The sequence below is a fragment of the Salvelinus alpinus genome, chromosome 2 (assembly GCF_045679555.1).
Source record: "Salvelinus alpinus chromosome 2, SLU_Salpinus.1, whole genome shotgun sequence".
NCBI lineage: Eukaryota > Metazoa > Chordata > Actinopteri > Salmoniformes > Salmonidae > Salvelinus > Salvelinus alpinus.
This window is the reverse complement of record NC_092087.1, coordinates 17,088,783-17,116,569: the sequence shown is the minus strand read 5'-3', so window position 1 is coordinate 17,116,569 and position 27,787 is coordinate 17,088,783. Positions and strand designations below refer to the sequence as shown.

The 27,787-nt window shown below is 42.8% G+C and overlaps 1 protein-coding gene across 4 annotated transcripts in view; it reads left to right on the top strand.

Moving 5' to 3' along the window:
* Positions 1-27,787, top strand: part of LOC139555020 (voltage-dependent calcium channel subunit alpha-2/delta-2-like) — a 304,976-nt gene that overhangs the window by 189,420 nt on the left and 87,769 nt on the right. For all 4 annotated transcript variants that reach the window (XM_071368420.1, XM_071368412.1, XM_071368429.1 and 1 more), the window contains one exon: positions 10,556-10,697. In XM_071368420.1, the coding sequence (XP_071224521.1) occupies positions 10,556-10,697 (142 nt within the window). The remainder of the gene's footprint in view (positions 1-10,555; positions 10,698-27,787) is intronic.

The window sequence follows — 27,787 nt, the reverse complement described above, 5'->3', positions numbered from 1 at the left end:
AAAACTGAGTTTAAATATATTTGGCTAAGGTATATGTAAACTTGCGACTTCAACTGTACATGGCTGTACAGTAACTATCGAGACTTCATGTAACGTCGCTATTAATATGAGTCACCTATAAATCCACCTGCTGAGTCCATAATCCTCTGTAGAAGGTATTTTATTTTTATTTAACTAGGCAAGTCAGTTAAGAGCAAATTCTTATTTACAATGACGGTCTACCCCGGCCAAACCCTAACGACATTGGGCCAATTGTGCGCCACCCTATGGGACAACCAATCACGGCCGGTTGTGATACAGCCTGGAATCAGACCAGGGTCTGTAGTGACGCCTCTCGGGAGCCCTATGCAGGGTGTCCTGACAATGCCTTAGTCTGTCACTGGTCTGGGAACAGTTATTAGTCCTTCCAGAAGATGTAAAGGTCACAGTGACTCACCACTCCTCTTTGTGCTACCAAGCCACCTGATTAATTGGCTATCAGTACCAAATGCATGAATTCCCTACATCGTCCGAGAACAAAAGGAAGGAAGGAATAAGGAGGGAGACGGAGGAGAGAGAGAGTGATAGAGAGAGAGAAAGAGATGACGGAGACAGAGAGAGACAGAGAAGAGTAATGGTGGGACAGAGAGAGAGAAAAGAGAAAGATGGAGATAGAGAAATATGTGGACGGACAGAGAGAGGAGCTAGCTATGTTATAAATCACGGCATGATTTTCGTGGTGTGCGGAGGCAGCCCTCCTGTGATTAATGACACAGCACTTTAGGGCCTGTCAACACGTCTAATTGGAGGACATCGGTCATCATTAAAACGGTCACTGCTGAGGCCAAGCCCCTGACAAAACCCATTGCCCACCCCAGCATACCGCTAAAGGTCACCCCCCACCTCCATTGTGTCCAGAACCAAGTGACTGGTTATGAAGTGGTAAGTGAGGGAGCTTTTGGAGGAGTGTTTAGTTTCTCCTCCAGCATCCTCTATCCTTTGCCCTCTCCCACTGCTTCCTCCTTCTTTCCCCCCCTCCTATTCCTCCACCTCCATCACCACCCTGTGTCCTGTCACTGGTCCACAGTGTTTACTCTCTCCAACTGATCCTTACTCCTGTACCCTCCCTCTAACCTAACCTCTGTCCTGTCTGCTCCGTCCCTCCTCTCCCCATGTCTGTTCATCCAATCATCCCTTTCTCTCCCGGGTTGTAGTGCGTCCCTCCACCCCTCCAGTATAAACACTCCATAATTAGAATGTTCGCCAGATGTTCTGGACTCCATATCTCTCAAAACGTTGAATTGATGGCCTTTGTGGCACCCGAATCCCACAGTACCCTTGGGAACGTAAGTGAGTACCACCACAGTTCGACCTGCCCAAAAGGTGACACTGTCTGTGTCCTCCATCTCCGGTTCTCTGTGTCCAGGCGTAAAAACAGCATATAGCGGCCATTCATTTTTTAAAGGAATATTCCACAGTAGTATGTGTGGAGGAAGCACTGGAGGGGATTTCTTAGTAGTGGGATGAATAACACCTCATGTTAAAACTATCTTGAGCTCTAGCCCACTAGTCTTGCCCTTATCCTTACCCAACTCTAGCTGCTTATAAACACGGCAAGGTGACCGAGGACAATTGTATGGTTAAACAGTACAAATACGACCTACCCAGATCAATCAAGATAATGAGACACACAAGTATAGGGACAAAGTGGAGGAGCAATTCAGCTGGTCGGGCACGAGGAGTATGTGTCAGGGGCTTCTAACGATCGCAGATTACAAAAAGAAAGCCAGTCACGTTGCGAACACCAACGCCGCGCTACCGGACAAGCTAAACACCTTTTTCTCACGCTTCAAGTATTACGACTCTGTGCTGCCGAGGTGAGCCCCTGACGATAACAAGGGTTACATGCTTACGGTCTCCACGGAGGACATATGTAAGTCATTCAAACGTGTTAACCCTCGCAAGGCTGCCGGCCCAGACGGCTTCTCTAGCCATGCCCTCAGAGCATGTGTGTGCAGACCAGCTAGCTGATGTGTTTTCTGATATCTCTCTCTAGCTCAGGCAGTTGTTCCCTCCTTCTTCAAGATATCCACTATCATCCCCGTGCCCAATAAAGGGAAAGTAACTGAACTGCGTGATTACCAACACCTAGCACTCACTTCCGTCATCATGAAGTGCTTCGAGAGGCTAGTCAAAGTCTATATCACCTCCTCCCTCCCCGACACACTCCACCCTCTCCAATTCGCTTACCGCCCCAGACAGATCCAAGGACAGTGCAATTGCCATTGCACTGCACACTGCCCTCACCCACCTGAACAAAAGGAATGCATTTGTGAGGATGCTATTCACTGACTACAGCTCGGCCTTCAATACCATAGTGTCGTCTAAGCTCACCACAAAGCTCACGGCCCTGGGACTGAACTCATCCTTATGCAACTGGGTCCTGGACTTCCTGACGGGCCACCCCCAGGTGGTGAAAGTAGGCAACGTCATCTCCTCCACACTGATCTTCAACATGTGGGCCCCACAAGTGTGCGTCCTCAGTCCCCTCCTGTACTCCCTATAAACCCACGACTGCATGGCCTCACACAGTTCCAACTCCATCATCAAGTTTGCTGAGACACCACAGTAGTAGGTAGACCTGATTACCAACTATGACGAGACGGCCTACAAAGAGGAGGTAGGCACTCTGACTGCGTGCTGCCAGGTAAATAACCTCTCCCTCAACGTCAGCAAAACAAAGGAGCTGATTGTGGAATTCAGGAGGAGCCAGGTTGGGCACTCCCCCATCCTCAGTGGAGACGTTAAAAAAATTCAAAAAAATCTCTGAGAAGCTGGAATGGTCAAATCACACGGACACCATGGTGAAGAAGGCATGACAATGACTCTTCAACCTCGACTCTTCAACACCAGTTGTCACAGGAAGGCTAAGAAGATTATCAGGGACCTCAGCCACCCAAGCTACGCCCTGTTCGCGGGCAGTATAGGAGCATCATGGCGAAAACTGTCAGACTGGCCAATCGATTCAACCCCCAGACCATCAGGATGCTGAAAAGCCACCACTAGTCAGTGACCTGCTCCCCCTGTACCCCTGTCCCCCTGTGCATGTGACGAATAAACTCTAATCTAATCTAACCCTGGGCTTTTGAAAATTAACTGTTTTCATTGTCAGGTTCCAATTATAAATCCATCTTACTATGAATTTAATACACACAGAGACACACATGGACACATTAAATGTCATAGGCATGATGTCTTGGCCTGTCTTTTTGGTCCCAGCACCACCGCATTTGCTGTCAGTTCACTCTTAGGAAAGGGGGTTCCAAAAGGGTTCTTTGCAGATGGATAGGGTTCTACCAAGAACCGTTTTGATCAGAAGAACCCTTTTTGGAAGACAAGGGTTCTTTGTAAGGCAAAGGGTTCTACCTATAACCTTTAACATCCTAAGAACTGTTTTTTGAAGAAAGGGTTATTTGATGATTAAAATAATTCAGTCAAGAAGGATTCTTTGGCAGACAAGAAAGGTTCTATATAGAACCATATATACAGTAATATTTCCCAGCATGCTCTATTGCAGGGATAATTTTCAGAATTGTTTGTTTTACTGTAATATCTGTGTTTTTGCATGTACATTGATTGGTTGATTAATTTTATGCTACACAAAGATAAATAACATACCGTTTTCTAAACTAATCCAATCTGTTGAAGTTATTGCATCCCTTACTGAGATGGTTCTTCAAGTGTAGATGATTGAGGTAGTGTCAGTATTCAATCTTCCCTACCCTGCCAGTCATTCTGAATGCAGGTTGCTGGTGATTAACAATTCCACTTGTTAATTCCACAGCATAATGTGACTTGCAGGCCTGATGTAACCTGTAAACTAGGAGATTCGTAACACCACCGTGTTAGGGTATAACTAGGCCCTCAAAGAATGGCCTTATGATATATGTAATGTATTGTCATAAATAATAACACTTTAAAAGCTAATAAGGCTGGTGGAACCGTTCATAGAGGGTTCTAGGAAGCGCCGTCCAAAGATAAAAGGGTTCTCGGTAGAACCCTTCAAAGAAGTTTCTCGGAAGAACCTTTAGATGATACAATTGTCCTTGGTACAACCCTTCATAGAGGGTTCTAGGTAGAACCATATACAGGGGGTTCTTTGAAGAACCCTACATAGAGGGTTCTATAAATAACCCTCTGCAAAGGGTTCTAACCAGCACCAAAAAGGGTTCCCCTACGGGGACAAACTGAAGAACCCTGTATGGTTCTACTTAGCACATATCTTCTAGGAGTGTAGAATAATATGTTATTGATTTTAGAGTTGTATTTTCTGCCATTGTTGGGGGGAAATCTCTCTGCAAGAAATACCCAAATGAAAGAGACAAGATCAGGCCCCCCAATAGAAGATTATTACTTAGGCTTCAGCAGAGAACAGACAACGCTCACTCGGGGTGAAATTGCAATGGTCTGTGTTATGCATTATCTCACTTTGATTTGATACTGTTATTTGGCTGCTAGTGAAATACGTATAAATTGTAAATTATGTTCCAAGGTAACGATTTGGTTGAGGGCAAGTAGCAGAGATGTTGGCCATCTAGCTGGCAAAACTATTATTATTCTAGCTTGGCATTCCATTTGAAACACAGAGTCATTTAGTGTTTTGATTTTCTTTGCATTACATTACACTGTGAAAACCCAGTTTGTTTCTACTTCAAGGTCTCAGAGCGAGTGACGCCACTAGCTAGCCATTTCACACCGGTTACACTCACCCCTCTTTGACCTTCTCCTTCTGCGCAGCAACCCCAGCAGCTTGGCCAAGGCCAACTCAGCCAACTAGGCTCGAACCATGGACCCTCTGAAAACATCAACAGCTGCCTTCCATGAAGCATCATTACCTATTGCTCCACAAAAGCCGCGTGAAACAACTACTTAAAAGTCTCAGAGCTAGTGATTTCACCGATTGAAAAGCTAGCTATTTCAAACTGGTTGCACACACACTCACACACACACTATAATATCAAAGGGATAAGTTGGATCAGGAGCGAGAGATGATTGTAGTCTGGGTGAGCCCTGTATGGGTAAAGGTGGAAATAAAAGAGTCTTCAAAAGGTCGTTCCTGGCCTCTTCAACCTTTAATTAAACATTGAGAATGGGGAGATAAAATTAACAATTTGGGTAATGAATCGAGCAAAACAGGTGGTGGATGGCTGAAGAAAATGAACCAATCAGTCTTTCCTGTGTGGATTTATTTAGCTCCTAATTAGAAGCTGCCTTGGTTAATTATGATTGGGCTCTTCGGGGAAAAAGGGCCTCACTGAAATGACAGTCAGGCAGAGGGATAAACAAACACTGGGACGGGACTCCATAGTACGCTGCTGATGCACAAGGGGTTTCTGAAGCCAATCACCTTCGCCGTTATTGATAACTTGGCTTCTCTAAGCCAATCATCTTCACTGTAAATAATGTAATAATTTTCTCTAAGCCAATCACTTTCACTGTAAATAATGCAACCATTTTCTCTAAGCCAATCCCCTTCACCCTCTAACCAAGACTTTTTTCGTAACTAATGCTTCCAGCATTCCTAACCCACTTTCTCTGTATCTGATAAACCATCATCTCTAACCTAATCATCTTCACCGATGAACCAGCAAGTCCTACCTAATCACCCATGCCACCAAACTGCCCTTAACACAATGTACTCGCGTGTTTGAAGGACTGCATCAGTAATCGAGTGAACCTCTCTGATAGACCAACATCCAACTCTAACCCTCTCACCCTTGCTGATGCAAATGAATAAGCATGATCATGAACACATTCATTGTCTTTGCTGTAATATTGCTAGACTAGTATTATATTTGTCACCCAATCTTCAATGTCACTGCCACACAATCCACTTTTACCTTGTCACCAGCAACATTAGTGTTGCTGTTAAAAGCAGCACATCTTATCACGTACCTGTTCCACGTACCTCAACTCATGGTTGAGTGGGGCAGGTTTACATTGGGATGCAGTTGGAGATGATTGACAGGTAAAGAGTGAGAAAACGAACAGGAAGGTTTAGGCAGAATTAATAGATGAGTTGAGAAATAGGAGACCGTTTAAGAGATATAAATTGAAAATGTGGCTGTGGAAGTTTTATTGTAATGTTCTTACTGTCAAATGTGTGGTGAGGAGTGAATAGGGAGAGATAGGACTCAGAGATGGGGGAGTGCCAAGTCTGGTAGATTTTTGTAAGTCTGCATAAGAAAGGGGAAACCTGGTGGAGATTAAAGTGATGACACAAGGGCCATAGCCAGAGAGTATAGCCAGAGAGTATAGCCAGAGAGTGTAGCCAGAGAGTGTAGCCAGAGAGTATAGCCTGAGAGTGTAGCCAGAGAGTGCAGCCAGAGAGTGAAGCCAGAGAGTGTAGCCAGAGAGTGCAGCCAGAGAGTATAGCCAGAGAGTGTAGCCAGAGAGTGTTGCCAGAGAGTGTAGCCAGAGAGTGAAGCCAGAGAGTGTAGCCAGAGAGTGCAGCCAGAGAGTATAGCCAGAGAGTATAGCCAGAGAGTGTAGCCAGGGAGTGTAGCCAGATAGTGTAGCCAGAGAGTGTAGCCAGAGAGTGTAGCCAGAGAGTGCAGCCAGAGAGTGTAGCCAGAGAGTGAAGCCAGAGAGTGTAGCCAGAGAGTGTAGCCAGAGAGTGTAGCCAGAGAGTATAGCCGGAGAGTGTAGCCAGAGAGTGTAGCCAGGGAGTGTAGCCAGGGAGTGTAGCCAGAGAGTATAGCCAGAGAGTGCAGCCAGAGAGTGCAGCCAGAGAGTGCAGCCAGAGAGTGCAGCCAGAGAGTATAGCCAGAGAGTGTAGCCAGAGAGTATAGCCAGAGAGTATAGCCAGAGAGTGCAGCCAGAGAGTGTAGCCAGAGAGTGTAGCCAGAGAGTATAGCCAGAGAGTATAGCCAGAGAGTGTAGCCAGAGAATATAGCCAGAGAGTGTAGCCAGAGAGTGCAGCCAGAGAGTATAGCCTGGAGTGTGAGTTTTATAACGGAACGTTTGTATCGATTTTTGCTAATGTTTGTCACCTTTGATTTACAATCGTGTATGTGCATGAACTGCATGTGTATGTGTGAGAGCGACACACGCAGAGCGGGAGACAGAGACAGTTGACATATGTCTGATGATGCGTTTCCTGTAAGGTAGCATGTTGTCCTGGTCTGTCACTAAAATGTCGCTATCGTTGACATTCAGTGGACTATCTTCACAACTGTCCCTCTGCTCTGCTCTTACCTTCACTTCCAACAACAGCTTGCAATTGCTTTTTAATAGACAATTAAAGACAGGCCATCGATCAATTCCTGCACAGGGCATGAGGCTTGAATACAAATTTGTGAAAAAACAAACAGTTTTTATCATGTCAAATCCAATGAACCCTTGCTACTCCATTAAAGAGAAATATATGGGCATGTCTCAATGTGTACTGTACTGTATTGTATTGTACTGTACTGTAGTGTACTGTACTGTACTGTACTGTACTGTATTTGAGTATTTGTTTTTTGTCTTAGTTTTATTTTTGTTCTGCCTGCCACCACCCTCCTCTTCGGATGTGTGAGTATTTGTGTTATGCACTGACATGTGTCTGTCAGTTTTAGGATTGTATTTTATTACACTTATAATACAGTATGCACAGTATATATGTATTTTGTGCGTAGATTAAGAATTGTGTATGTTTTGGCTTCCCTTTCCTTATGGTATGCTGTGCATGCTACATATTCAGCATTACTTCCTCTCATACCTTCTCATTGGTGGTAATCTCTCCGTGGTCAGATTGTGCGTGTAGACCGAGAGAATCTGCCAGGACTGAATGGGATGCGTGAGATCCCAGCAGCATTAGTTTCGGTGTTGGGGTTTTCCTCACTGGTTATTTGGACATGTCAGGATTGGGCAAAGGCGGTGCTTAAACTCCAGTGCTTCACGCGTGTGCCCACACAGATCGGAGGGTGAAGACTTCATTTTTGCCGGAACTCTGAATTTCTAATACGTACAGTACCTTCAGAAAGTATTCACATACAGTACTTGACATTTTCCACATTCTGTTGTGTTACAGCCTGAATTAAATTTTTACCAAATGTTAGTTGAGTCACTGGTCTACGACACACAATACCCCATAATGTCAAAGTGGAATTATGTTTTTCAACATATTTACTAATTAATTCAAAATGAAAAGATAAAATGTCTTCAGTCAATAAGTATTGATACCCTTTGTTATGACAAGCCTAAATAAGTTCAGTAGTAAAAATGTACTTAACAAGTCATATAATAAGTTGCATGGACTCACTCTGTGTGCAATAATTGTGTAAAACATGATTTTTGAATGACTACTTCATCTCTGTACCCCACACATACAATTATCAGTAAGGTCCCTCAGTCGAGCAGTGAATTTCAAACCCAGATTCAACCATAAAGACCAGGGAGGTTTTCCAATGCCTCGCAAAATAAGGGAACCTATTGGTAGATGGGTAAAAATAAAAAAATCTATGAAAAACAATGAATATCCCTTTGAGGATGTTGAAGTTATTAATTACACTTCAAATGGTGTATCAATACACCCAGTCACTACGAAGATACAGGCGGTTCCCAGAGAGGATGGAAACTGCTCAGGGATTTTACCATGAGGCCAATGGTGACTTTTAAACAGTTACAGAGTTTAATGGCTGTGATAGGACAAAACTGTGGATGGGTCAACAACATTGTAGTTACTCCACAATACTAACATAATTGACAGTGAAAAGAAGGAAGCCTGTACAGAATAAATATATTCCAAAAGATGCATTTTGTGTGCAAAAAAAGTAATACTAAAAAAAAAAGTTGCAAAACAGTTACGTTTTTGCCCTGACTACAAAGTGTTATGTTTGGGGCAAATCCAATACAACACATTACTGTGTACCACTCTCCATATTTTCAAACATAGTGGTGGCTGCATCCTGTTCTGGGTATGCTTGTAATTGTTAAGGACCTGGGAGTTTTTCAGGATAAAAAATAAATGTAATGGAGATAAGCACAGGCAAAATCCTAGAGGAAAACCTGGTTCAGTCTGCTTTCCACCAGACACTGGGAGATTAATTCATATTTCAGCAGGACACTAAGCTACAACACAAGGCCAGATCTACACTGGATTTGCTTACCAAGAAGACAGTGAATGTTCCTCAGCGGCAGTTTTTACTTAAATCTTTTTGAAATCTATAGCACGACCTGAAAATGGTTGTTTAGTAATGATCAACAACCAATTTGACAGAGCTTGAAGAATTTAGAAAAGAATAATGGGCAAATGTTGCACAATTCAGGTGTGGAAAGCTCTTAGAGACTTACCCAGAAAGACTCACAGCTGTAATCACTGCCCACGTGCTTCTACAAAGTATTGACTCAGGGGTGTGAATACTTATGTAAATAAGATATTCTATATTTAATTTTCAATAAATGTGCAAACATTTCTAAAAACATGTTTTCACTTTGTCATTATGAGGTATTGTGTGTAGGTGGGTGAGAAATAAATATATTTAATCCATTTTGAATTCAGAATAAGTCAAGGGGTATTAATACTAACTGAAGGCCCTGTATGAAGACAGAAGTTAATCATGCAGCTGACCAAATTACGCAAAATTTAACTTCTAGGTTAACGGAGAATTACATTTATGGTATTAGATACAGTATGTGCTATATTTTGTCAGTATTTACCTTGCAGCATATTAGTGAGATCCCTTAGGATTTGGAGGCACAGATAAATGAATAAGCTCCACCAGAGGATGTGTTTAGATCTAACTCCTATTTATTTTCACATGATTGGCTCTTGAAAAGGTAAGGCTTGTCCTCTGTCGATAGCTAATCAAGATTGAATCCTAAATGTCACATTAATAGGAAAAGTTTTACATCCACATTTCTTTTGTCCTTATTTGACATTTGTCACTTTGTGAAAGTAATGTACCGGGCTAACCCAGCTAAATACTAATGGAAGAGGTCATCCTCTCAGTAAACACATTATAGCTCTATAGCTCTGTGTTGTGTGCTAGTGGGTAGACTGCGGAATAATAGACATTCTGTTGTTCTGAATGTCTAACATAACACAAGGCAGCTCCAGCTGGCTTCCTAACCTAACACTGCATGGGCGTAGTGGAGATGCAGCCTGTGTGGGTGGCAGAGAAAGCTGTGATTAAGTAGTGTTGGTTGTTAGTTATTATTGTCAGGCTTAATTTGTGTACCACCTAATGTGTCTGTGATAGCCATCTTGGACACTAATTGATTCCAACTGTTTTGTGTCTACTTTGATACCTGCTGTTGCTTTGTGATGAGGCAAAGAATAGAAGGCAAATCCAAACCCAGCCTAAAAAGCGGTGTAATTGCTGTTTTTGTAGTTTAATCCAGGAGTGTGCATGTGTGCTTCTGTGTGTATGTGTGTGTGCCTGTGCATTCAATCCTTTGTGAGTGTGTTCCTGTTTGTTTGTGGCTTTGCGGGGCGGATATCTGTTTGTGTTCGTCTGTCTGCATTTCCTCCTGTACTGTACTTATCTCATTAACAGTGTGTTTCTTTTTCTGTGTATGTCTCTCTGTGCAGACGGAGGACGGAGATGGGGAAGAGAACCTGATGGAGAACCCCTACTCGATGAAGCTGGAGTTTGTGGACGATCCCAACTTTAAAAACAAGGTCAACTACTCCTACAGTGCCGTCCAGATCCCCACAGACATCTATAAGGGCTGTAAGTACCAAGCTACACAGGCATCCACACACACGATCTGACCTTTTTGGGGAAGGAAAAAAGATACCTAGCAGTTGCACAACTGGATACATTCAACCAAAATGTGTCTTCTGCATCAGAGAGGTGCGGGGGGCTGCTTTAATAGACATCCACATCATCAGCGCCCAGTTGTTGTAGGAGGTTAACTGCCTTGCTCAAGGGCAGAACGGCAGATTTTTCCACTTTGCTGGCTCAGGGATTCGAACCAGCGACCCCTCAGTTACTGGCCGCTAGGCTACCTACCACCCTGTTTTGCTAGGTTACATACAACTTTTTTTATTACACATGTTCTAACAGGATAAATCCTTGAGATGCCTCATTTTGTTTCTGAGGGGGTCCTGAGCTGCGGGGAGAACAGGTCATAATTGTCACGCTCGTCGAAATGAATGGACCAAGGCGCAAAGAAAACAAACAAGCACAAACGAAATGTGACGTTCAGGGATGCTCACAGGCAGCTACACAAAAACAAGATCCCACAAACTAAAGGTGGAAAAAGGCTGCCTAAGTATGATCCCCAATCAGAGACAACGATAGACAGTTGCCTCTGATTGGGAACCATACCCGGCCAACAAAGAAATAGAAAAACTAGAATGCCCACCCAAATCACACCCTGACCTAACCAAATAGAGAAATAAAAAGGCTCTCTAAGGTCAGGGCGTGACAATAATAACTCCTGGAATGGAGTCAATGGAATGGTATCAAGCTTGGTTTCAATGTGGTCAATAATGTACTATTCCACTGACTCTATTCCACTGACGTCCTTGACCTCAGCAGCCTCCAATGGTGTGAGCTGAGCACTGTATCCTGCTCCTCTGTGTATCAGTCAACACTTGCTTACTGTAACATAATAGGACATGGCAGTAGTGTTACCACAGTAGCTGTGTGTGTGTGTGTGTGTGTGTGTGTGTGTGTGTGTGTGTGTGTGTGTGTGTGTGTGTGTGTGTGTGTGTGTGTGTGTGTGTGTGTGTGTGTGTGTGTGTGTGTGTGTGTGTGTGTGTGTGTGTGTGTGTGTGTGTGTGTGTGTGTGTGTGTGTGTGTGTGTGTGCGTGTGCGTGTGTGCGCGCGTGCGCGCATGGATTGTGTGGGCATGGATAGATTCCTCTGTTCTCTGTTCCTGGACACCTCTGTTCCTGGTCTGCCATACCTGGTACCTCACAGCACAACGGGCATAACTCCCTCCTTGGGAGTCATCCACAAATTGACAAAAGTGAACACGTACCTGCTGGGGCTGTAATCCCGCAGTCACCCTTTATTTTCTCTCTAACCAACAAACCAAAATTGGTTCTGTGAAAGTTCCCAGGACATTTGTTAGGTTACGGAAAATGTTCACATAACACAAAACTGTCCAGTTGTGCTAATGACTATAGAATTTTTATATAAAACATTCACCCGGTGTTGCAAGAACATTCCTAGAACACATTTAATCTGTTCTTTAAAGGTTCCCATAATGTTTAATTTGGTTCTAGGAACAGTCTGGTGAGAACATTGTGGGGACATCACAAACTATATGTTTCCAAAACCCCAAAAGTATCCAGTTGTTCGGATGATTCTACAATGTTTCATATAGGGTGCAAAAAACATTCACCTGACGTTACAAGAACGTTCCCAGAACACATTTAGTCTGTTATTTAAAGGGTCCTAAATGTTTCTTGTTGGAAAGTTGTGGAGATATATCAAGAGATAGGTTCCCAAAACACTAAAACTGTCCAGTTGTGCTGACAGTCAGATAATGTTTGTATCAGGGTGCACAAAACATTCCTTTGATGTTGCAAGAATGTTGACAGAACAGCCTTTCTGAGTTCTTTAAAAGTTCCCATAATATTTAATTAGGTTGTGGGAACAGTGTGTGTACATTGCAAGAGATATGTTCCCAAAACACAAAATATGCTCAGCTGTGATGACATTCATATAATGTTTAAGTTAGGTTGCACAGGACACTCCCTTAATGTTGTAAGAATGTTTACAGAACATGTGGTCTAAGTTCTTTAAATGTTTCTAGAACATGTAATTAAGTTATGGGAGTTGTCTGGGATGTTGTGCGAATATTCTCATATTCCCACAATATTGCACAATGTTCCACCATTTCCAAATAAATCAATTTTCATGACGTTCATAGCATATTTCTTTTAGGTTTAACATAATATTCTATTAATATTCATGCAATTTATAAAATGTTATATTTAAGTTTGACCTATTATTGCCACAACATTCTCAGCATGCACATGTATAGTTCCTTAGAGCATAAGAAATCAGATTGGAATACATCTCTATTATGTTTCTCTCCATTTTTAATGGTAATTCACATTTGAGGACTGTATTGTGATTTAGAGACACATGGAATTTTAAATTTGTTACAAGTACACAGCATATGAAGAGGATGGAATTATTTTAATAAATCAGAAATGGTGTTCTGTGTCCTGATTGGCCATATTAGACCCTGCCAGGATGCAGATATCCCCAGGTGGCACAGAGGGTTAATGATCTGGCTGCAGATCCAAAGATTGCAGGTTAAATCCCACATATTCTTTAACCATGTGTCACGTTCCTGACCTGTTTTCCTTTGTTTTTGTATTTGTTTAGTTGGTCAGGGCGTGAGTTGGGTGGGTTTGTCTATGTGTGATTTTCTATGTTGGGATGTTTGTGTTCGGCAGGGTATGATTCTCAATCAGAGACAGCTGTCAATCGTTGTCCCTGATTGAGAATCATACTTAGTCAGCCTAGGTTTCACGTGTGTTTTGTGGGTGTTTGTCTTCCGTGTAGTCGTTGTGCCACACGGGACTGTTTGTCGGTTTTCTATTTGTTATTTTGTTTCATTATAGTGTTCAGTTCGATGCTAATAAATTATGGACACTAACCACTCCGCGTATTGGTCCGATCCTTCTCGCCTCTCCTCGTCCGAGGAGGAGGAATTAGAAAGCCGTGACAGAAACACCCACCACCAAAGGACCAAGCGGAGTGGAGAAGGGCGGCAACAGCAGCGGGAAAAAAAACAAGACTCCTGGACTTGGGAAGAGATTCTGGACGGCAAAGGACCCTGTGCTCAGCCAGGGGAATATCGCCGTCCCAAGGCGGAGTTGGAGGCAGCGAAGGCAGAGAGGCGCTGGTATGAGGAGGCAGCGCGGCGATGCGGTTGGGAGCCCGAGAGTCAGACCCAAAAATGTATTGGGGGGGGGCACACGCGGAGTGTGGCAAAGCCGGGTAGGATACCTGAGCCAACTCCCCGTGCTTACCGTGGAGTGAGAGGGCGTCGTACTGGTCAGACACCGTGTTATGCGGTAAAGTGCACGGTGTCCCCAGTACGCGTGCTTAGCCCAGTGTGGGCTATTCCACCTCGCCGCACTGGTAGGGCTAGGTTGGGCATCGAGCCGGGTGCCATGAAGCCGGCCCAACATATCTGGCCTCCAGTACGTCTCCTCGGGCCGGCGTACATGGCACCAGCCTTACAGATGGTGTCCCCGGTTCGCCAGCATAGCCCAGTGCGGGTTATTCCACCTCGCCGCACTGGCAGGGCTACGGGGACCATTCAACCTGGTAAGGTTGGGGAGGCTCGGTGCTCAAGAGCGCGTGTCCTCCTTCACGGTCCGGTATACCCGGTGCCACCTCCACGTAACAGTCCTCCGGTGGCAGCCCCCCGCACCAGGCTGTCTCTCCGGGTTCTCTCTCCAGCTGCTTCCACCTGTCCAGCGCTGTCAGAGCCGTCCTCCTCTCCAGCGCAGCCTGAGTCTGAACTGCCTGCCTTCCCAGCGCTGTCTGAGCTGCTTGCCTTCCCAGCGCTGTCCGAGCTGCTTGCCTGCCCAGCGCTGTCTGAACTGTCTGCCTGCCCAGCGCTGTCTGAACTGTCTGCCTGCCCAGCGCTGTCCGTCTGTCCCGAGCCTTCAAAGCCGCCCGTCTGTACTGAGCCTTCAAAGCCGCCCGTCTGTCCTGTGCCTTCAGAGCCGTCCGCCAGACAGGAGCCGCTAGAGCCGTCCGCCAGACAGGAACCGCTAGAGCCGTCCGCCAGACAGGAGCCGCTAGAGCCGTCCGCCAGACAGGATCCGCCAGAGCCGTCCAGCCAGGACCAGCCAGAGCCGTCCAGCCAGGACCAGCCAGAGCCGTCCAGCCAGGACCAGCCAGAGCCGTCCAGCCAGGACCAGCCAGAGCCGTCCAGCCAGGACCAGCCAGAGCCGTCCAGCCAGGACCAGCCAGAGCCGTCCAGCCAGGACCCGCCAGAGCCAGCCAGCCAGGATCCTCCAGAGCCAGCCAGCCAGGATCCGCCAGAGCCAGCCAGCCAGGATCCGCCAAAGCCAGCCAGCCAGGATCCGCCAGAGCCAGCCAGCCAGGATCCGCCAGAGCCAGCCAGCCAGGATCCGCCCCTCAGTCCGGTGCTGCCCCTCAGTCCGTTGCTGCCCTTTGGTATAGTGGGATTGACATGGAGGGTGGCCATTGGGAGGAGGCCACGGAAGCGGGGTTTGACTATGGTGGGGTGGGGACCCCGTCCTGAGCCAGAGCCGCCACCGTGGACAGATGCCCACCCAGACCCTCCCCTAGATTTTAGGTGGTGCGCTCGGAGTTCGCACCTTGAGGGGGGGGTTCTGTCACGTTCCTGACCTGTTTTCCTTTGTTTTTGTATTTGTTTAGTTGGTCAGGGCGTGAGTTGGGTGGGTTTGTCTATGTGTGATTTTCTATGTTGGGATGTTTGTGTTCGGCCGGGTATGATTCTCAATCAGAGACAGCTGTCAATCTTTGTCCCTGATTGAGAATCATACTTAGGCAGCCTGGGTTTCACGTGTGTTTTGTGGGTGTTTGTCTTCCGTGTAGTCGTTGTGCCACACGGGACTGTTTGTCGGTTTTCTATTTGTTATTTTGTTTCATTATAGTGTTCAGTTCGATGCTAATAAATTATGGACACTAACCACTCCGCGTATTGGTCCGATCCTTCTCGCCTCTCCTCGTCCGAGGAGGAGGAATTAGAAAGCCGTGACACCATGTTTCTTTTGAGAAAAAAAAACTGGCATTGAGGCTCAGATGTACTCTACTAAAAGAGAACGATGTCTTTTAATCATCCAGATTTGTAAATCCAGTCAGTTATTCAGAATTTAGACTAACAGTAAAAAATAAAACATTTTGTAACAATTAACTGTTCAACTTCTTAGAAAACGCAACCCTGTCTTATTTTTCATGACATGAGAAGCAAAAGTGTTCCTAGATCAGCACTCATAGTGTTGGATACCTTGTGAACATGGACCCAGAAGTACGCAGCATATAAAGAGGATGGGGAAGTGATGGTGACTAACCCAGTTAACCGTTAGTTATGTCTAAGAAGGTTTAAAAGGAAGCATGGAATTCCTGATTGAGCATACAGCCATGGCTATACTGTATATTGAAAAAAAGAAGCCATAAGAGCACTTCCCTGGTGGCACAGAGTATGAAAGACCTGGCTTGAGAACCAAACATTGCAGGTACAAACCCCACATGTGCAGATTGTCAACATATGAAGTGTAAAACATATGGTTAAATTTGTATGATTAAATGCTGTTCAAATATCTTCTAGATTAAAATACTGTGTGTCTATCACCTTGGAGTGGGCCAACAATACAGTCATTAAATGGAAACATAATGGATGGAAACATAATGGGGATGTATTCCAATTGGCTTTAAGAGCTACAAATGAGAATGTTGTGGTAATATTAGTTCAAACTTAAATATAAAATTTTCTAAATGGTTTTGAAATGTTCTGAGGACCACCAAGACAAGGTAAAATGTATATTGTTTGAATATTCATAGGATATTATGTTAAGCCTAAAGCAAATACGCTATGAATGTAATAAAAACTGACTCATTTGGAAATTGTGGAACATTGTGCCACATTGTGGGAATGTTCTGTTCGACCTTTTTGAATATCACAATACTATTCTTGCAACGTCCCAGATAATTCCCATAACTTCATAACATTTTCTTGGAACCTTTAAAGAACTTTGACCATGTGTTCTGTCAACATTCTTACAGAATGAAGGGAATGTCCTGTACAACCTAACTTAAACATTGTATGAATGTCATCACAACTGAGAATATTTTGTGTTTTAGGAACCTATCTCTTGTAATGTACCCACACTGTTCCCACAACCTAATTAAATGTTTTGGGAACCTTTAAAGCCTGTTCTGTCAACATTACTGCAACACCAAAATAATGTTTTGTGCACCCTGATACAAACATTATCTGAATGTCAGCACAACTGGACAGTTTTGGTGTTTTGGGAACATATCTCTTGATATATCCCCGCAATGTTCCCACAACCTAGACAAATGTGTTAGGACTTTTTAAGAACATAAAAACTGTGTTTTGGGAAAGTTTGGGAAAAATGTTTTTTTGCACCCTAAAAGAAACATTGTATAATCATCCGTACAACTGAACAGTTTTTGTGTTTTGGGAACATATCGTTTGTGATGTCCCCACAATGTTCTCACCAGACTGTTCCCACAATCTAATGAAACATTCTGGGAACTTTTAAAGAACAGACTAAATATGTTCTGAGAACATTCTTGTAACATCAGGTGAATGTTTTTTGCACCCTAAAATAAACATTGTATAATCATCTGCACAACTGGACAGTTTGTGTGCTTTGGGAACATATAGTTTGTGATGTCCCCACAATGTTCCTATCAGACTGTTCCCACAACCTAATGAAACATTCTGGGAACCTTTAAAGAACAGACAAAGTGTGTTTTGTGAACGTTCTTGCAATATCAGATGAATGTTTTATATAAATGTTGTATAATCATCCGCACGACTGGACAGTTTTGTGTTATGAGAACATTTGCCACAACCTAGCAAATTTTCTGGGAACTTTCACATAACCAATTTTGGTTTGCTGGGAAAATATTACTGGTACATTGTGTTATTACATTACCTGGAAACCTAATGAGAACTTTTTGGGAACGTTCTGTGGTGGTTGTTTCAGATGTTGTGCACAACATTTAAATTAATGTCATGAGAACATTCCAAGGATATTTAATTTAAATCATAAAAACATTAATATTTTGAGACGTTATCATCCTAATGTTAGATAAAAGTCTAACTAGAACTTCATGGGAATCTAAGCTAATGTTCTTGGAATGTTCCCAGTTTGCTGGGTACTCTCTCTGTTATCTCTCTGTTATCATATTGTAATCTGTTGGACATGAATGTGTTCACACTCACGCTCAGGCTGTATCCCAAATAATTCACCAATGATCTGCTAACAGATAGACCACCATTTCTACCTGTTTTGTTTGCAGTCTTCCTCTTCATCAGAAGAACCTCTTTATTTCTGAGGCATAGAAGCTAGGTACCCGGTTTGTAACAAGCTTTTCCAGCAGCCTCTCTCAGCCAATCTTCAGAGTTAGCCGCTCTTTATCCCGGACGAGGGGACAAAGAACATGGAGAACCAACCATGGCGCAATCAGTCCTGCTGTTGTTCCCGTAGCCATTTTGTGCTGGCCCCTAGATTCTCTCAAAGATATGCCTTTACTGGGACTTATATATGAATAAAGGCTTTCTGATTTAGCCTGCTGGGGATTATATAGGCATAGTAGGAGAATGGAATACTCTGGGATGATGTTCATTTGAAAGAGTTTTGCTCAGCAGAATATGTTTACTGTGGGAAAATCAAGTCCCTGTGCGTAGTCTGCAGTGGAAAGATTGGCCCAGCTGTTTCAGTTTTGGCACCAGCGCCGTTATGAGCATGCTGTTTGAGTGCTGTTATTTCTCCTTAGTTGAGTAAAATGCAGTACTCATATACAGAAGCCAATCATACTCACATTCAAATCCTTCAGTAGCCTAGCTTCTGTCAATAACACATATATAATAAATTCTAAATACAAGCATACAACACATGGTATTGTTATACAATATTGTGGTTATGCACTGTATGCATATGATAAAGGTGAGTAACTAACTTCATATTTGGACATTGAGTTAGCAGTAGCACAAAATATTATGACCAGTAGTGTTAAGCTATAAAATAATGTTATTAGGAATAAGTCAAGCAAATGTATCAAGCATCTCAGAGTAGGAGTGCTGATCTAGGATCAGTTTTGCCTATTAGATCGCAATAAATAAGATTTGCATAGACAGCCGACTTGATCCTAGTTCAGCACTCCTACTCTAAGACGCTTGATACAAATGGCCCCAGAGATCTCAAGTTAAAAGCTGATTTTCATGTAGAGTTGAAAGAAAATAGCCTATTATCCTCCTGGGACATTTCTACCTCTGAGTTCCTGGGGCTTGGAGCGCTGTCGAAAGGGCAGAGACATGCTCAGTACCGAAGGAGAAAGCTTCTGCTGGAACACCATAGGTGGCTAGGGGAGCTCACGAGGAACTGATGAGGAGCTGATGAGGAACTGATGAGGAGCTGATGAGGAACTGATGAGGAGCTGATGTGGGTGGAACGTTTGTCTGTGGGTCTTGAGAGGTCTGGGCTCATTGAAAGAGCTTTAGGGTCAGTGGAGCAGCAGCATTGTGAGTGAGCAGGAAAGGCTGTCTGGCCAACCCAGAAAGAACAGAGCAAAGCAGCAGGAGAGTGACATGGTCAGCATTAGAGAATAAAAGCCTGGAACTGAGTCTAAAAGTTACAATAAGGTCCAGTAATTGAATCTACTATATAGTTGGTGTGCTGAGTTTAGAGCGATTGACTATCTAAATTACTTCTCCAAAATTTCATCAGTTCTCTTCTCCTTCAGTTCTGATGCCTGAGTCTTTGTGCTACTTTACCTGGGAAACACCAACAGACTATAGATCACTTATTAAATACGGCAATGCTTCAGAGCCTGTTCATTCTATTGAAATCCCTCTGATACTAATCTCTCCCTCTGTTTGAAACCCTCTACTATACCCTCAGATTATTTCTCTATCTACTGAAGTCTATATCTCTGATTTATGTTGTGAGCCCCCTAGTTTCTGTGACTGTGTCTTTTGCTCTTTTTGGATGGAAACCATGACATGGCATGTGTTCCATCATGTTTGCCTGAACCACAAACAGTCAGTGTCCACGCCACAGCCACTACGGGATAGAAAATGAACAGGGTGCTATCTACACAGGAGCTGGCGTATTGTGTGGTATTGTGTGTCTAAGGCAGTAAGTGCTGGTAGACTATGGTATGGATGAGTTTAGTGTTCTGTGTTATGCTTTGTGGATGGAGTAAATGAATAGAGTTTATTATGAGCACTCATCCTCTGTGTACTTGAAGTGGTTGTTATTGTAGTGCTTTGATAATGAACGCCTAAGAGAAGAGGGTCGAACCATGAAACTTTAGTAATATGATTGGTTTTCTCTGTTATATTTGAGGGTTGGAAGGAGCTGGTTTTTGCATGACAAGTAGTTTTTACAAAATTGCGTTAGGCATAGTAATGATATGGCAACAACAGAGTTTTTGACACACGGGAGATGGACCAAGAGAAAGAGCCTGAGAGAGAGGAAAAGAGAGAGAGGGAGTGAGGGAGAGAGAGGGAGAAGGAGAAAAGGAGGAGGAGAGAGACTTTAATAATAGAAACCGTTTAGAGCTAAAAGCTTTTTATTTTTTTATTGAGTTCCTTTCAGCAGCTAAATGAGGCAGTGTATGAGTCCTGGTTTGATTTGTCTGCCAGGGACCATGTCCGTTTATTGAGATTGAGAGTGTTCCCTGGGCACAGTAATGAACCATTTTATGATTCATTATTCCACTGCTGATTCCTGCTGCCAAGTCTGCAAACTTTCTAATTAACTTAGGTCAAACATTCACACAGTTTTCTTCTAATTATCAATGCTTATTGCAGAACGGACACCGCCACAGAAAAAGCCACAGAGGAATAAATTGATGTGGAGAGAGAGGATTTATTCTTGTGGTGGGTGAATGTTAGGGAAACATTGAGGGAACGAATGGCAGGGAGAGTTTTGCTGAATAATTGCCGGGGAAGAGCTCAGGGGAATATAATCTTACAGGGAATCACAGAGAAACAAGGATAGGAGAGGAAGCCCTTTCCTGCAGTCAAATGACCTAGTGACCTCATTGGTGGAATGTCATTCATATTTTTCACTAATTTCATCATTCATAAACAAACAACAACAAACAAATTCAGAAAATCTGCTGTTTCTATGTCAAACGGTTTTGTTATATTTCAATTTTCTGTGATGTTTATTAAGATGTCTTCATTTTTAAAGCCCAAAAACGTGTGTGAGGTGTATACTTTTGTTTCAAAGTATATTTGATTAAGACTACCAATAAACACTTTGTATGACCCTTATTTAGCAAACTGCAGTAAAAGGTTAAATAAAAACCACTGAAAGATTCCCATCACACACTTAAAGATGCAGTCCGGGATCTTCAGCACTTACAAATTCATAACATATTATATGAAATGGATGACGTAGTACACAGTTGTGTTCACTTTTCGGGGACCCATTTTAGCTTGTGAGTGCTCCTTCTGGCTGAAATTATAGAAAACCTTCACCTCTTTATCTCCTGGGTCTGTCTTTAGTTTCATCACCTCTTTATCTCCTGGGTCTGTCTTTAGTTTCATCACCTCTTTATCTCCTGGGTCTGTCTTTAGTTTCATCACCTCTTTAACTCCTGGGTCTGTCTTTAGTTTCATCACCTCTTTAACTCCTGGGTCTGTCTTTAGTTTCATCACCTCTTTAACTCCTGGGTCTGTCTTTAGTTTCATCACCTCTTTAACTCCTGGGTCTGTCTTTAGTTTCATCACCTCTTTAACTCCTGGGTCTGTCTTTAGTTTCATCACCTCTTTAACTCCTGGGTCTGTCTTTAGTTTCATCACCTCTTTATCTCCTGGGTCTGTCTTTAGTTTCATCACCTCTTTAACTCCTGGATCTGTCTTTAGTTTCATCACCTCTTTATCTCCTGGGTCTGTCTTTAGTTTCATCACCTCTTTATCTCCTGGGTCTGTCTTTAGTTTCATCACCTCTTTATCTCCTGGGTCTGTCTTTAGTTTCATCACCTCTTTAACTCCTGGATCTGTCTTTAGTTTCATCACCTCTTTATCTCCTGGATCTGTCTTTAGTTTCATCACCTCTTTATCTCCTGGGTCTGTCTTTAGTTTCATCACCTCTTTATCTCCTGGGTCTGTCTTTAGTTTCATCACCTCTTTATCTCCTGGGTCTGTCTTTAGTTTCATCACCTCTTTATCTCCTGGGTCTGTCTTTAGTTTCATCACCTCTTTATCTCCTGGGTCTGTCTTTAGTTTCATCACCTCTTTATCTCCTGGATCTGTCTTTAGTTTCATCACCTCTTTATCTCCTGGGTCTGTCTTTAGTTTCATCACCTCTTTAACTCCTGGATCTGTCTTTAGTTTCATCACCTCTTTAACTCCTGGATCTGTCTTTAGTTTCATCACCTCTTTAACTCCTGGATCTGTCTTTAGTTTCATCACCTCTTTAACTCCTGGATCTGTCTTTAGTTTCATCACCTCTTTAACTCCTGGGTCTGTCTTTAGTTTCATCACCTCTTTAACTCCTGGGTCTGTCTTTAGTTTCATCACCTCTTTAACTCCTGGGTCTGTCTTTAGTTTCATCACCTCTTTAACTCCTGGGTCTGTCTTTAGTTTCATCACCTCTTTACTCCTGGATCTGTCTTTAGTTTCATCACCTCTTTATCTCCTGGGTCTGTCTTTAGTTTCATCACCTCTTTACTCCTGGATCTGTCTTTAGTTTCATCACCTCTTTATCTCCTGGATCTGTCTTTAGTTTCATCACCTCTTTATCTCCTGGATCTGTCTTTAGTTTCATCACCTCTAACTCCTGGGTCTGTCTTTAGTTTCATCACCTCTTTAACTCCTGGGTCTGTTTTTAGTTTCATCACCTCTTTATCTCCTGGGTCTGTCTTTAGTTTCATCACCTCTTTACTCCTGGATCTGTCTTTAGTTTCATCACCTCTTTATCTCCTGGATCTGTCTTTAGTTTCATCACCTCTTTATCTCCTGGATCTGTCTTTAGTTTCATCACCTCTAACTCCTGGGTCTGTCTTTAGTTTCATCACCTCTTTAACTCCTGGGTCTGTCTTTAGTTTCATCACCTCTTTATCTCCTGGGTCTGTCTTTAGTTTCATCACCTCTTTATCTCCTGGATCTGTCTTTAGTTTCATCACCTCTTTATCTCCTGGATCTGTCTTTAGTTTCATCACCTCTTTATCTCCTGGGTCTGTCTTTAGTTTCATCACCTCTTTATCTCCTGGGTCTGTCTTTAGTTTCATCACCTCTTTATCTCCTGGGTCTGTCTTTAGTTTCATCACCTCTTTAACTCCTGGATCTGTCTTTAGTTTCATCACCTCTTTAACTCCTGGATCTGTCTTTAGTTTCATCACCTCTTTAACTCCTGGATCTGTCTTTAGTTTCATCACCTCTTTAACTCCTGGATCTGTCTTTAGTTTCATCACCTCTTTAACTCCTGGGTCTGTCTTTAGTTTCATCACCTCTTTAACTCCTGGGTCTGTCTTTAGTTTCATCACCTCTTTAACTCCTGGGTCTGTCTTTAGTTTCATCACCTCTTTAACTCCTGGGTCTGTCTTTAGTTTCATCACCTCTTTACTCCTGGATCTGTCTTTAGTTTCATCACCTCTTTATCTCCTGGGTCTGTCTTTAGTTTCATCACCTCTTTACTCCTGGATCTGTCTTTAGTTTCATCACCTCTTTATCTCCTGGATCTGTCTTTAGTTTCATCACCTCTTTATCTCCTGGATCTGTCTTTAGTTTCATCACCTCTAACTCCTGGGTCTGTCTTTAGTTTCATCACCTCTTTAACTCCTGGGTCTGTCTTTAGTTTCATCACCTCTTTATCTCCTGGGTCTGTCTTTAGTTTCATCACCTCTTTACTCCTGGATCTGTCTTTAGTTTCATCACCTCTTTATCTCCTGGATCTGTCTTTAGTTTCATCACCTCTTTATCTCCTGGATCTGTCTTTAGTTTCATCACCTCTAACTCCTGGGTCTGTCTTTAGTTTCATCACCTCTTTAACTCCTGGGTCTGTCTTTAGTTTCATCACCTCTTTATCTTCTGGGTCTGTCTTTAGTTTCATCACCTCTTTATCTCCTGGATCTGTCTTTAGTTTCATCACCTCTTTATCTCCTGGATCTGTCTTTAGTTTCATCACCTCTTTATCTCCTGGGTCTGTCTTTAGTTTCATCACCTCTTTATCTCCTGGATCTGTCTTTAGTTTCATCACCTCTTTAACTCCTGGGTCTGTCTTTAGTTTCATCACCTCTTTAACTCCTGGGTCTGTCTTTAGTTTCATCACCTTTAACTCCTGGGTCTGTCTTTAGTTTCATCACCTCTTTATCTCCTGGGTCTGTCTTTAGTTTCATCACCTCTTTATCTCCTGGATCTGTCTTTAGTTTCATCACCTCTTTAACTCCTGGGTCTGTCTTTAGTTTCATCACCTCTTTAACTCCTGGATCTGTCTTTAGTTTCATCACCTCTTTAACTCCTGGGTCTGTCTTTAGTTTCATCACCTCTTTAACTCCTGGGTCTGTCTTTAGTTTCATCACCTCTTTAACTCCTGGGTCTGTCTTTAGTTTCATCACCTCTTTAACTCCTGGATCTGTCTTTAGTTTCATCACCTCTTTATCTCCTGGATCTGTCTTTAGTTTCATCACCTCTTTAACTCCTGGGTCTGTCTTTAGTTTCATTACCTCTTTAACTCCTGGGTCTGTCTTTAGTTTCAGATAAGCTTCACACCTGTGTAATATAATGGTTATTGCACCAGACTGAAGATGGTATTAATAGTTTTGCAGACACAGCTGCTATACGGTACAGTAGTAAGTAATCGCCGGTGTTGCTGGAACCCTTTTCATTTCAGAGATAACCACTTAAACACACATTCGGCTATATTTACATGTATGTTGTCATAGTAACAGAAGAGTAAAGATAAAGACACATTTAAGTACAGGAAAACCCAAACATGTTCTTTCTTTAGTCTTAAAGTTGGATAAAGTTAAAATCCCCTGCATGCAGGGCAGTGGCAGATCCTGTCATTGCCGTTCTATTGTACACATCAGCTGTGAGCAATGTGCTTATTACAATAGAATGGTGAGGAGTGACTAATTGCATGTGTACATGAAAGAGTGGGTGAAGTGAAGCTTTGCTGGTTAGAATGAATGGAAGGATTAGTCCTGCTCTCCTTTGAAGGGAGGCTGCTGTCCCTCTCTCACTCTTTCTTTCTCCCAGCTAATGAGAGAGAGAGAGAGAGAGAGAGAGAGAGAGAGAGAGCAAACAAGCCCAACATTAATGACAAACCACCAGCTAAAAGCACATGTTCCCTGAATGTTAGCTACTGCTCTGCCGTGGTGCTGTAGTAGGTGTGGCGTGGACACTGTGACTGTTTGTGGTTCAGGCACCCCTCTGGACATCTTCAGGCAAACATGATGGAACACATGTCATGTCATGGGTTCCATCCAAAAAGAGCAAAAGACACAGTCACAGAAACTCACAACAGAAAATCAGCGATATAGACTTCAGTAGATAGAGAAATAATCTGAGGGTATAGTAGAGGGTTTCAAACAGAGGGAGAGATTAGTATCAGAGGGATTTCAATAGAATGAACAGGCTCTGAAGCATTGCCGTATTTAATAAGTGATCTATAGTCTGCTGGTGTTTCCCAGGTAAAGTAGCACAAAGACTCAGGCATCAGAACTGAAGGAGAAGAGAACTGATGAAATTTTGGAGAAGTGATTTAGATAGTAATTCGCTCTAAACTCAGGACACCAACTATATAGTAGATTCAATTACTGGACCTTATTGTAACTTTTAGAGGAATACCACAATTTATGTGGGTAATGGGTAATTAATTTACAGTATAACAATATGGATTTTTGAAAAGAGAAGTGATTTAATTTAGGCTAAAAGGGGTAGTTAAAGACAGTCAAATGACATCTAAAAGTATGTGCTGTGTGCATCCATCCAGCCCACCTCAGGCTCATCCTATGGCTGAAATAGACATGTTCTTTCTGTCACCCAGCTCACGCTATGCTGGAGATCATCTCAGTCCTCCTCAACATCAAGACAGATTTATGGAGCGAGAGACTGAGAAAGAAAAGCAAAAGTAATTTTGAAAGGAAATGACTGTATGGGGGATTTAAAGTCTGTTTTTCACTCAGAGGGAGAAGACAGCTAAAATCACCACATGGCTCTATTAATATTTCTACCGTTCCTCTTGATTTGATTCGCTCTGTCTTCCGCCCCATACTCGTCCCAGCACCCCCTGCACCCCCCTCCCTACCCCCACCCCTAAAGTGTATGCCCAGTGAAGGGGCACTATCGTTTACCCACACGCTAATGAGAACAGTCAGCACACCAGACTCCACTTCACTCACCACCAAGCTCACAAATTACATTTCATTTGTTTATTTTTGACTGCATCACTTTAATTAGAAAAAGTCTTTGGGCGGAGATCTCTCCAGTCTTTCATTTCATATTCGTGATTCTTAGGAGACGTTCTGCGTTTGATTTGCTCTTCACAGTTCGGGAAGTTAGAGAGCAGGCTTGAGGGCTTCAATCAGAAATACAGCGTTTCAAACAGTTTTATCCATATAAACATAGTTCATCTCATGTACCACATATTAATGTAGGCTACGGCATGTTATTTGAATTTGAGTGTTGCTTCAGTTGGTTACACTGTAAATACATTCCATTTCCTCATAGGTGTTTTAGCGAACTTCGATCTACTTTTTCTGAGAGAAGTAACATTAGCATATGTTTCGTGAAGTTCACTTAAATTGTGTCAACCTTTCTCTTCTTCTGTCTCTGGAAAAGGTGGAGGAAAACATGCATTCCTTCAGAGTGCCCAGACCTTGTTTTACCAAGTCCTTGTAGATGTGTGAGGTGGTGCCAGTTTCAGGCAGCAATTTGGTTTTCATCTGTTGGATGAAAGGTTTGTAAGACCAGGGTTTGAAGCCCACTGCCGGACCAGATGAGACAGCTTTGGAAAGAGAGAGAGAGAGAGAGAGAGAGAGAGGTGGATGCTAAGGAGAGGGATGTGGGGCGTGGCAGTTTTTGCCATGTTTGAGATTGCAGACTATGTAGTTAATGGGATCCAAAAAATAGCCCACATCTGCCAGTGTAAAAAAAAAATTACCCCTGTGCTGTGTGTATTAAAAAGAAATGTGTACTGTACTTGTTTGTTAAAAGGACCTCCTTTACTATTGTATGGAGAACGTATGTTCTATTACCACCACTGTATATACAGCTGGTTCTATTGTATGGAGAATGTAGGTTCTATTACCACCACTGTATATATATATGGTTCTATTGTATGGAGAACGTATGTTCTATTACCACCACTGTATATATAGCTGGTTCTATTGTATGGAGAATGTATGTTCTATTACCACCACTGTATATACAGCTGGTTCTATTGTATGGAGAATGTATGTTCTATTACCACCACTGTATATACAGCTGGTTCTATTGTATGGAGAATGTATGTTCTATTACCACCACTGTATATATAGCTGGTTCTATTGTATGGAGAATGTATGTTCTATTACCACCACTGTATATACAGCTGGTTCTATTGTATGGAGAATGTATGTTCTATTACCAACACTGTATAGCTGGTTCTATTGTATGGAGAATAGAGGTTCTATTAGCAACACTGTATAGCTGGTTCTATTGTATGGAGAATAGAGGTTCTATTAGCACCACTGTATAGCTGGTTCTATTGTATGGAGAATTGATGTTCTGTTACAACCACTGAATGTATAGCTGGTTCTATTGTATGGAGAATTGATGTTCTGTTACAACCACTGTATATATAGCTGGTTCTATTGTATGGAGAATTGATGTTCTATTACCGCCACTATAGCTGGTTCTATTGTATGGGGAATGTATGTTCTATTACCACCACTGTATATACAGCTGGTGAATGTTCTATTACCAGCATGGTGCAGTAGGATCTCTTGGCCACTCTTCAGAGGAACGGTAAAAAGATCTTCATGAAGATGATGACGATAATAATGGTTATTACTTCTTCAAAGGCCTTATCCATTTAATAGCTACTTCTATCATCCCAAATGGATTTGTTATGTGGGATCGTTTGTATTCCCGCCTGTAA